At 45.0% G+C, this 11,513-nt stretch overlaps 1 protein-coding gene across 1 annotated transcript in view; it reads left to right on the forward strand.

Annotated features, from left to right (window-relative positions):
- The window catches only part of CTNNBL1 (catenin beta like 1), a 207,577-nt gene that overhangs the window by 167,328 nt on the left and 28,736 nt on the right, over positions 1-11,513 (forward strand). Inside the window, exon 12 of the mRNA XM_006144120.3 lies at positions 8,771-8,868. Coding sequence (XP_006144182.1) covers positions 8,771-8,868 — 98 coding nt within the window. The remainder of the gene's footprint in view (positions 1-8,770; positions 8,869-11,513) is intronic.

Here is an 11,513-nt window from a genome sequence, read left to right on the forward strand (position 1 = left end):
CGCGAACCACGGTCGACTACGTGGGAGTCCAGCGACATAGCCATTACGCTAGCTGCTGGTTCCCCGTCTTGTTCTTTACAAAAGGGTGCATGGTGCACACTGTAGAAGGCTGGTCGGCATGACTGCCACCGTCTGGTTGTGCTGTTCTGGAGAGACCTCTGATGTGGGTGTGCCAGGTCATCTAAGCCATCATCGCTAAGAGAGGAGGACATTCTGAAACTCCATGGAAAATGTTACATCTGTGTATGTATTTCAGGAGGGATCGCCTGCATATGTATTCATGAGATGTCAGTCATGATTTGGAAAAAGGAAAAAATTGCAGATCTGAACTCCAGCGACCACAAAGACGCTTTTGACCTGAGGCAGGTCGCATCTCTTCTCGGGGCTATTGTGTCTATATTCAGGACCTCAGGAGTCTGACTAAAGATTTCTAACTCTCTCTCTGGTTCTGAGCATTATAGAACCCTAACTGCCCCTAGAAAATAAAAACTTTTTGCCCTATTGCGAATACACGGAGTCTAACGCACTGCAGTCATCCCTTAGAAGCCGGGAGAAGGTTGGACTGGGGGAAGGGTGGCCCAGAGCCACCCCTCCAGGCAGTTCCAGTAATTAGTGTCTGAGGCAGCCAGTTGTCTGAGTGTGGAGCCCAGCGCCCAGCAGGCAGGGACTCACACTGGCGCTCTTTCAATACTGCCTCTGTACATGGTTTCAAAATGTAGATTTGCTTGGCCTTCCCCCTGTGGAGAGGGATTTCACACGTGTGTACGCACGTGTGTGTGTGTGTGTGTGTGTGTGTGTGTGTGTTTTCCACTCCTCCTGAGCCTGCCTTAGAGGGTGCTCTCTGCAGTGGGAGCAACCACATCACATCCACCCCGTCCGCCCTGACAGCTCCATAGCCATCCTTCACCTCCATTTTATCCTGTCGAGATGACAGAGCAGCTGAGCAGTGCTGGCCAGCAGATAAACCTGTTATCTCGCCTGCTCTCCCTGCCAGCCGCTCTCCCCATCTCCTTGGTGCGTGAAAAATTGACACCACCTTGGGCTGAAATCTGTTCTTAGGGAAGCTACATTTATTAGTAGCTAATGAAACTCTGTGTGTGTGTGTGTGTGTGTGTGTGTGTGTGTGTGTGTGTGAAAAACTGGGGGGGGCCGAGGTCCATTTTATCCTGTCGAGATGACAGAGCAGCTGAGCAGTGCTGGCCAGCAGATAAACCTGTTATCTCGCCTGCTCTCCCTGCCAGCCGCTCTCCCCATCTCCTTGGTGCGTGAAAAATTGACACCACCTTGGGCTGAAATCTGTTCTTAGGGAAGCTAGATATATATGTGTCTAATGAGACTCTGTGTGTGTGTGTGTGTGTGTGTGTGTGTGTGTGTGTGTGTGTAAAACTTGGGGTGGCCAAGGTATCTTTCTATCTGGCAGACACCAGTGCCCAGTTTCAGGCTACAGCATCCAGACAGATGGAAGCAGCGGAGGCAGCTTCAGGTCTCCTGGAACTGCCATCCTTCCCTTTGCTTTAAATCCCAAACAAATAGGGAAATGCCATTCGCTGACCGTGTACTACTGTAACTGATCAAGTATCTCCTGCTCGGGGCTGCGATGAGCTGTGGAAATGCGTGCTACATAGTGCATTTTCCTTCTTAAAAATCACGGGTCCTGATACCCTTTCTCTGTACCACCAGCACACCCTGTCACCTACCCGCGCCCCCATCTTGTTGACGTATAGGAAGAACATTCTTTTGGAACCCTTTCTCATCCCTCTTAATCGGCAAGATTAAAAGGGAAAATTATTGAGAAGTTCGGTTTCAGTATCTGTGGAACTGCCCGAAACCCAAAGTCTTTTCTTTATTTAGACACTGGTAGAAATTGCTTCTGGGAAGACTAATTTAGTAAAATAGCAAAGAGGGGTTGTTATTCTTGTCTTATTCCATATGGCTCTTTGCTTCCTTTTACTCTCATTAAAGCTGTTGAGTTTTTTGAGTCCACATTTACGTGGTGCCCGTCTTTTGGGGACAGGAGCCCCACATGAGGCATGCAGTAAGGCTCTGCACGGTTTAGTTACTGGCCCTTCATCCTCCTCCTCTAACAGCATCAGTCACTACCTGTAATGTGTGAGAACCACCACCCCCACGTGGTAGGAAATGCTCACAGTTGGGAGTCACATGACTTAGATTCACATCTAAGCTCCCACCACTTAAGAATGTGACTTTAAGTAAATTAATTAACCCCTCTGAGCCTTGGATTCCATGTTTACAAAATGGAAATGAGAATAGTACCTTTCTCATAGCTTACTTGTGAAGATTCAATGAGAAAATTGTGTACAGACACAAACAAACCTGCTAGCATAGACAAACAATAAAAATGGTGACAGTCGTTGTTATTACTCTATTTCCTTTCAAATAGGAATTTGAAGCCACTTACAGCAAAACAATATGGTAGTACTAAACCTTAGCTTTCAATAAGAATTGGTCAAAAGACAAATGTCAAACTAGGAAAAATATTTGCAACATATACGTAAAGGGATAATAGTCTTGATTTACAAAGAGTTCACAGAAATAAAAATTAGGCAAAGGATAAGGTCAGGCAGTTCACAGAAAAAAAGAAAGGAAGGAATACAACTGGCCAGGAAGCATAAATGATAGTTAATTTCATGTGTTAACTTGACCGGGTTTAGGAGTGGCCAGATAGCTGGTCAAGTATTGTTTTGGAGTGTGTGTGCCCAGGTGTTTCTGGAAGAGATTATTGTTTGAGTCAGTCGACCAGGCTGAGTAAAGAAGATTGACCTCACCCATGTGGTAGGCAGAGCCCAATCCATGGAGGGTCCCAAACAGAGCAAAAAGGAGGAGGAAGGGCAAACTGACTCCGTCTACTTCATCTGGGACATCTGCCTTCTCCTGGCCTCCAATACTGGTGCTCCTTGATGTCTGATTTTCATGCTCAGACTAGCACTCACACCTTTGCACCACCCCCATTCTCAGGCCTTTGGACTCAGACTAGGACTTACCATTGGCTCCTCTGGTTGTCAAGCTTTTGGACTTGGATTAGTACTAATCCACCGGCTTTCCGGCCCTTGAGCTTTCAGACAGTGGACCATGGGACTGCTCAGCCTCTGTAATCACACGAGCTGACCCTCATAATAAATGTCTTTCTGTGTATTGACATATATTCTATTGGTTCTGTTTCTCTGTAAAACCAACTAATACACAGGGGAAAAGATACTTGACTTTGCTCAAAGTAAGAATAAAACATACTAGTCAAAAGAAGATCCCATTTTCACTTACCAGATTATCATAATCTGTAGGTTGGATAATATGCATTCTGCATGAGGATATGGCAAAACAGATACATACATACCTACACACACACACACACACACACACACACACACACGCCATAGGCTGATGATGGAAGTGTAATTGGTACAGCCTTTTGGGAAGGTAATATGTCAGTGTCTTTCAGCACTTGATATGTAAATTCCTGTAACCCACCAACTTTGACACACGGAGTATGCTGTAAGCATATGTATGCCAGGATATGTGGAGGGGGATGCTAATTGCAACATTGTTTCCAGCAGCAAAAAAAAAAAAGAAAATGGTCAAAGAACTGCCTAAAATACCCATGAATGGGACACTGGTTACATTACAATGCATAAGTTTAGTGAAAGTCTAGATACCCATTTTTAGAGAAAAATGAAGTGCATGCTGATATAGAAAGATGTATTAGAAATTTAAAGTATTTAAATTTTCCCCCTGAAAATGTACAAAAAATACTTTATAGTTTTTCTTGGGAGAGAAGAATGGCATAGTAAGAGGAGTATGGGGAAAGAAAAATATTTTTTGAGTACATTTTGTATCTTTTTTTATAGTTTGATTTTTACCAATGTGCATTATTTTTATTATAAAATTTATGGATGGGGTATAAGGAATCTGTAATAAAGCAATAAAAGGAATTGCTTTCTGTGATTGAGTATAAATTCATCTTTGGGTTTCCTAATAGTCAAGGCAAAAAGAGAACCTTGATTAAGAACTAGAGAAAATTCATCAGGAAAGAGGAACCTTTTTGTGATCCTGATCTCTCAAAAGAATATAGCTGCTAAGGAGATTGGTCTAACCTCAGATATGATCTGGTCCCTGGGGTATTATCACTTTTCTCCATGACCCCACCTTTGCCCACCTGACTGGCCTCCCTCTCCCCCGTCGGACTCTGCATCCTAACCTGCCTTTGTATGTGTTGTTCCTTCTGCCTGGAATGGGCTTTTTCTCTACCTGCTTGTCAACTTGGCTCTTCTTTTTGTTTCTTAAGATTTTGAGTTGTCCATTGCGTCCAGCGGGAATACTGCTATGTCAGCTGTCCCTCCTCGTGCTCCCAGGTTCCCTGCGCTACCTCAGTAATGGAACTTGCCACACAGTGCCATGATTGTTGTTTTGTTTTCTCCACTAAACAAGGAGCTCCTTCAAGTTAGGGATGCTGTGTTGCTTGTTTGGGGCCCTGAGCACTCAGCACTTGCCAGGCATAGAGGTAACTGGTCAGTGAGCGAGTAAGTGACTGCGTGGGTAATCTGAAGTCTGCCTGCTACCTCTTCCACCAGGTAGCAGTGTGGATAAGTCACTTTTCTCTGGGCCTCGGTTTTTTCCTTCTAGAAACTGAGATTTGGCTCAAATAATCTATAAGGACTCTGGGTCTTTTTTTATTTTATTTTTTTGCTTCTACTGTGGTTATCATATTATGTATGTGTAGGGTCTTCAGAAAGTTCATAGAAAATGCATATGAAACAACTGCATGGATTTCAGGGGGGGTTTTTTGGTGGGGGGGAGGAGGTGTTTGTTTTCAACAAAATAAACTTGGACTTGAATTCCATTTTTCCACAAACTTGGAAATGGCCCTTGTATCCGTGGAGGTTGTTACCAGCTGCCATACTAAGTCATTTAGGAGGTTCCGAGCTGAGCTGGTAGCATTCGCTGCAGGGTATTGTGGCCTGGCCCACTTCTGTTCACCAGCTGAAGAGACCACAGCCATGTACAGCTCACTTTGCCCAAGATTGCAGAACTGACCATGTCTCCTTCCTCTCGTCAGCTCTTCTTGACCTGTGCAGGGTCCGAGGAGTTCCTTCACGTGGCTCCAAAGACATAACTCCCTTACCCTTTTCTGCTCACCCTGAGCCCAGCTCTCCCCGTTCACTAAACCCTGAGTTCATGGTGTAATTTGCTTTGCTGTGGGTGGGGCCTACTCACTCCACATGCCGCCCTCACGCCATCCTGCCCTGCAGGTGATTAAAGCAGATGGAGACTATGCCACCTCCATCCCAGTTTTGTTTTTTTTTTTAGAGGTTTTTTTTTTTTGCTATAGGGCGCATGCACTCGCCAGAAAGACAGAGAGAGACAGGGAGACAGAAAGCAAGAAATCATCCCCCACGGAGGGATGGCCACACCACAATCCCTTCTCCTCCCTTCTCCTCGCGGGATCTTGGGCATGCACTCACATGCGCCCGGCATGAGTTTAAGCCGCCAGGTCCAGGACTCGAACCACGGTCGACTACATGGGAGTCCAGCGACACAGCGATTACACTAACTGCTGGTCCCCCATCCCAGTTTTATGTAGGAGTTGGAAGAAAGTATTTGCAGTGAACCAAGGGTCTTGAGAAGATACTCAAAGCTTCTGTCCACAGCATATCTTTAAGAAAAACTGTATTTTTCATACCTAAAAAACCAAAATATATCAAATAGAGATATGTTATTGAAATTGTTGGCTCCCTGGGACCAGCAGTTAATGTAATGGCTATGTCAACGGACTCCCATGTAGCTGACCACGGTTCGAGTTCTGGACCTGGTGGCTTAAACTCACACTGGGCACATGTGCGTCCATGCCCAAGATCCCAAAGAGGAGAATGGAGGAGAAGGGATTGCAGCATGACCATTGCAAGGGAGTGATTTCTCACTTTCTGTCTCTTTGTCTCTCTTTCTGGCAAGCGTATGCGCCCTATAGCAAAAACCTCTAAAAAAGAAAAGGAAGGAAGGAAGGAAGGAAGGAAGGAAGGAAGGAAGGAAGGAAGGAAGGAAGGAAGAAAGGAATTGTTGGCTCCCTAGGAAAAAGCTATCTGTCTAACTCCCAAATGCAAAAATCTCTTTAAGGGCCATTTTGTGAGTGAACAGTTGGAGGGCATATTAGCAATACAAAGCTGATAGTAGTCTGAAGCTGGGCTAAGCACTGTGCACAAATGCGGAAAAGCTACTTGAAGGTGAAAGATATCTGGAATTCAGGAGTTAGCTAGCTGGCTGCCCTGCCCCACCACCATTCCCATCACTGAGAGCCTCTTTCTTCTCATTCATTCTGCAAGTGTTCCTAAAATACCTACTGTGCGCCACGCATTGTGGTAAAACTGGGGACGTAGTCCTGAGCAAAGCGGACCAAAATCCCTGCCTTTGTAGAACTTCAATTCCAATTGAAGGGAGATGGAAAACTAGATAAATAAGTAAATTATACAGTGCTCTAGAAGGCCATACATGATGAAGAGGAAAACAAAGTAGGGGAGACCTGAGAGCGGTAGCGGTAGGGCATGGCACCTTAAACTCGGGTGGTCAGAGGGCAGTCTCGTGGGGATGGGGGCAGCTGAGTCAACCTAGATCTGGAGAGTAAGCCACACAGGTGATAGGTGAGGAGCCTGAGGCAGGGATGGCGAATGCAGGGGCCCCTGCAGAAGCAGGCAGCACTTATCCCGAACAAGCTGGGGAGCAAGTGAAGGGGTTTATACACTTCTGACTTGAGGTTTTAACCTAAAGGATCGTTCTGGCTGCTCTAGAGAAACTTGGCCAAAGGGGCCTAGCAGGGGAGCAGAGAGGCTCATGAGTGCCTAGTGACTGTTCCACTGCAGCCAGGCATGGGGGTGCTGAGGACGGTTCACGGCAGTGGTGGGGGTGGCTGAAGCTAACGGACTTTCCTGTGGGACGAGAGGAAGAAGAGGGTCGGGACGTCTCTGCTCACTTTTGGCCTGAGAAACTGGAGAACCTGGGTGCTATAACTGTACAGAAAAGACTGTGGGAGCAGGTTTAGGGAGGAAAATCAGAAGCCTGGTGGTTTTGGTTCTGGGTTTTTTTTTTGTTTGATTTTGCTACAAGGCACACACAATTGCTGGAGAGAGGAAGAGAGAGAAATCACTCCCTGGGGGATGGTCATACTGCAGTCCTTTCTCCAGTCCCCTCTCTGGATTTTGGGGACACACAGACAGACAGAGCATGTTTTTTAAGCTGCTGGGTTTGGGACTTGAACCTCTCAGGCAGCCATGTGGATCCAGCTGCCTTAACCTACATGCTTCCTGCTGGCCCCAGGAGCTTAGTTTTTTCACAGGAGAGATCAGGTAGACAGTTGAATGCATACGTACTGTTCAGAATACAGTGCTTCTTCCAGTTTGTGAATCTTGGATATACGTACGTGTAGTCTTCAAAGACAATGTACAAGGTCAGATCACCAGAGAACCAAATACAGATAGAAAATGGAAGTCTAAAGACTGGTAACTCCAGCATTAAGAGATTGAGGTGGGCCAGCAGGTGGCATGGAGGGTAAGTCACTGGATTCCACATAGCTGACTATACAGTTCAAGTCCCAGACCTGGTGGCTTACAAATCACGCCAGGCGCATGTGTGTATGTGCGCAAACTCTTGAGAGAAGAGTGGAAGAAAAGGGATTGCAGCATGGCCATCCCCTCTAGGGGATGGTTACTTACTTTCCCTCGCTTTCTGTCTCTCTCTCTCTCTGGTCTCTGTCTCGTGCCCTAAACTTATTAAAAAAAAAAAAAAAGGCAAGAGAGAGATTGGGGAAGTGAAGAGGTGGAGGAGCCTTAAGTACAGCATTGTATCTGTGCTACCATCAGAAAAGTAAGAATGTTTATTTGTGGTCTTAACAGTCAAGTGACTTTTTGAGAACTCAAGGTCCCTTTGAGGTTTGAAGTTGCCCTTCACTTTTCAAATATTAATAAAATATGTGCTGCCATTTTATTTCAAACTAAACTGCTCTGTCGTTTCTCTGGGAATCACCTCCTCCTCAAGGTCATTATTCTTGGTTTTTAAAAAGTATTTTTAAAGGAAAGAACTTATTTACAACGGAAGCCTGTAATAAACCCTTCCATTACTGTCCTCTTCCAGAGGTATTTGGAAGAACAGTATTTCTTGCTTCCAAAGAGTATACAGTAGAAGCCACTGTGTTAGGTGGATTCAAAAACCAGTTACTGTTTTGAAGTGTTTATAGTCCTGCTATCTTTAAACTTGAAGTGAGTGTTTGAGCTGCACCAGAATAGAATGTAAGTGAGCTCTAGGACCCTATCATATATCTTATTTAATTCCAGGGTGTTTACTTGGGAAAGTTACAAGGTAATTGAGAATTTGACAGAACGCTTGTCATTCTCATTTGCTCTTGTCGTGGCTAGTACGGTATTCATGTTCCGTTCGCAGGTTATTTCTGCAAATGGGGATTTGCTTGAGATTCTGTTGTGGACAATAAAAATCAATTAATTCCAGGCAGAGTAGAAACCCTCCCTTAGTTTTGATTCACTTGCTCAAGTTGTCCTTGAGGATATCATCCCTTTCGAATCTGTTTCTCGTGCCGGGTGTGAAGATCAGCTCGGTTTTCCAATGACACAATTTAGGTTCTCATCTTAGTAATCAATAGCAGCAGTCAGAGAAGGCCTACTTGCTCCTCCTGCAATAGAAGCAGACGAGGCCTGAAGAGGTAATAATTACTGCTCTGATCTCAGCATGTTCTCTTCTCTCCTTCCCAACCCAGAGCATGTCTGTTCGATCCTGGCTTCCCTCCTGCGGAACCTGAGAGGGCAGCAGCGAACCCGGCTTCTGAATAAATTCACTGAAAATGACAGCGAGAAGGTGAGCGATTGTCGGGCTGTAAGGTTAGGACTGGGACATGGGGGGATAGAGGGGCTCCTGTAACTGACATGATCCAAAGGGTACTGGTTGAATGTTCCTGCCCTAAATGAGGTCCTTCAGCTATCTGGGCCCGTTGTTTTGTTTCGTTTTATTTTTCTGATTATTCGACTTCTCTTCTCCAAAGGTATTCCCCTGGAGTAGTAGCACCTTAGGGTGATATCAACTAGCACTTTACAGAGATTTATAGATTCCTCAAGAGTAGAGAATAATAGGTCTTTGGTTGTGGGAGGGACACACAGCATAGCAAAGTGATTAGCAAAGAGCAGGCTTTGGAATCAGACGCCTGAATTTGAGCTTGTTTTGGCTACTTGTAAGATGCATGCCACCTTGAGCCTCACTTTCCTTGGATTTTAAATGGAGACATCTTAAGGGGGGGGGATTTCTCTCTCTCTCTCTCTGTCTCTCTCTCTCTTTCTCTCTCTCCAGTGAATGTATTTGCCCTATGGCAAAAGCCTAAAAAAAAGAAAAAAAGTTATAAAAAAGAGTCAGTAGTGGGACCAGCAGATGGCGTAATGGTTATGTTGCTGGATTCCCACATAGTCGACCACAATTTGAGTCCTAGACTGGACAACTTAAAACTCATTCTGGGCGCATGTGCATGCATGCCCAAAATCCAAAGGGGAGAGTGGAAGAGAAGAGATTGTAGCATGGCCATTCCCCCTGGAGGGGTGATTTCTTGCTGTCCCTCTGTCTCTGTCCTCTGGTGAGCACACATGCCCTATAGCAAGTCTCTCTTTTAAAATAATTATATATTTAATTTTATTCATTCATTTATTTTAATTTGACCAGGGAGAGACACCCAGAGAGAGGGAAAGTGAGGAAACAAGCCACCAGGTGTGGGACTCAAATTGTGGTTAGCCACGTGGGAGTGTCTAATGCCTTAACCACCATGCCACCTGTTGGCCCCAAAAATCTCTCTTTAAAAAAAAAATAGAGTCAATAATAGACGTGAATTGGACGAAGTTGTAAAGTGGAGGTGGTGAAGGTGAAGACGATAAGGAAGCAGTAGAGCCTGCCCTAGATGGGCTGTGGAGGGCGAGGATGGTCGCTGTGGGTATTGTATGTTGTCACAGCAGACCAAGCATAACACTCTAATGAAATCAGAGCTGCCTTTATCAGGAGACTGCTGCGGAGTGGATAATAGAGCAGGTACCTTCTGTCATTGCACGGTCCCAACTTGGTTGATCCTTGTCGGTATATTCCCGTTCCCAGATGAGGCAGCCGAAGCTTAGAGGCATTATGTGACTTGCCCAAGATCATACCACTAATAGGGAGCATAGCTGGCATTTGCACCAGGCTGCTGAACTCAGAAAGCCTGCGCAGTTTTTCATGCTACACTAAGTAGACAACTCCAGATGAGTAAATTAAGGCTCAAAGCTCCACCACCCCCAACCCTATAACCTACAATAGCTTCTTCCCTCCCTATTTGTGTCCCAGCTAAGACCGAAGCTTTTCCCTTTGAAGAGAAGTTTGAAACTCTCTCTCTCTGAGTCACTCTTGCATCTTCACTAGCAATGCAGCGTGGTGAAAGAAGCCTCAGTTAAAACACAGAAAACATCTTAGCAGTCATGTCACCCTGGGACATGATTTAACATCTGTGTTTCTGTTTCATCCTCTTTAAAATGGGAGTTGCTGTCCATCTCCCCTGCATACCTTACCCAGGTTTTTTGTGGGTTTTTTACTATTTAAGGAAATGATGGGCATGAAATACTTCATAAACTAAAATAGATAGTCATAGGGACATCATTGTTAGCTAAAGAGGGTTTGGGCATGATCTTGGATTGCTGATACCATACTGAGGCAGCATCTCCTGTCGTCCAGGATCAGCTTCTGGACAGATAAATGGCGGGGGTGTCCGGAGCTCTGGTTGTGCCTCCCTGGCAAGAAGATAGGTCAGAAATCCAGGCTGGCTTCACAGTGTTCCTTCAGTATTTGGGAAGTCTTAAAGAAAAATGACTTCTCCAAACCCACTGAGTACTCCTTAGTCCATGTTAGTGATGTGACTTGGCTAAGCTTAAAACTGATTTTTAAGTTATTGCCAAGCACAAGTCAGAGCCTTTTTTTTTTTTTTAAGTTGCTGAAGGAGTTTTTCTTGCACTCTCTTCTGACTCAAAAGCAACTAAAGAGATTTTTTACTCAGGCATTTTTTAAAAAAAGATCAGCTCTGGGGCAGAATCCGAACATGAAAGGTTTCGGTTTGAAAAAAGAAAATTTTATAAAGTTCTAAGTGAATATCAAGTATGTAACTTCAAACTGCTTTTTGCAAGAACGGGCTTGGATTTTTATTTATTTATTTGTTTTTAACAACTTGAATTCCTGAGAGTCCTAGAAGGGCTGGGATTGCGGACGCCATTTGGGAGTGGGGCTGTGTTCAAACTGAAACTCCCGGAGTGTTCGCTTTGTTCCCCCCTGCTCTTTGATCCATCCTTCTGTGTCCCTGAGCAAAGCTCCCATCCACGTGAGAGGTGCTGGAGTGGTCTCCCTTTGTAAGGCGTGACAATGAGATGAATAGCAGCTCCCCTGTTCTCTAGCCGTGGTATTCTCTTTCCATCTCACTCATGCATGTGAAATGTCTCTCTTTCAGG

Source organism: Tupaia chinensis, unplaced genomic scaffold (assembly GCF_000334495.1).
Source record: "Tupaia chinensis unplaced genomic scaffold, TupChi_1.0 Scaffold000115_1, whole genome shotgun sequence".
NCBI classification, from domain to species: domain Eukaryota; kingdom Metazoa; phylum Chordata; class Mammalia; order Scandentia; family Tupaiidae; genus Tupaia; species Tupaia belangeri.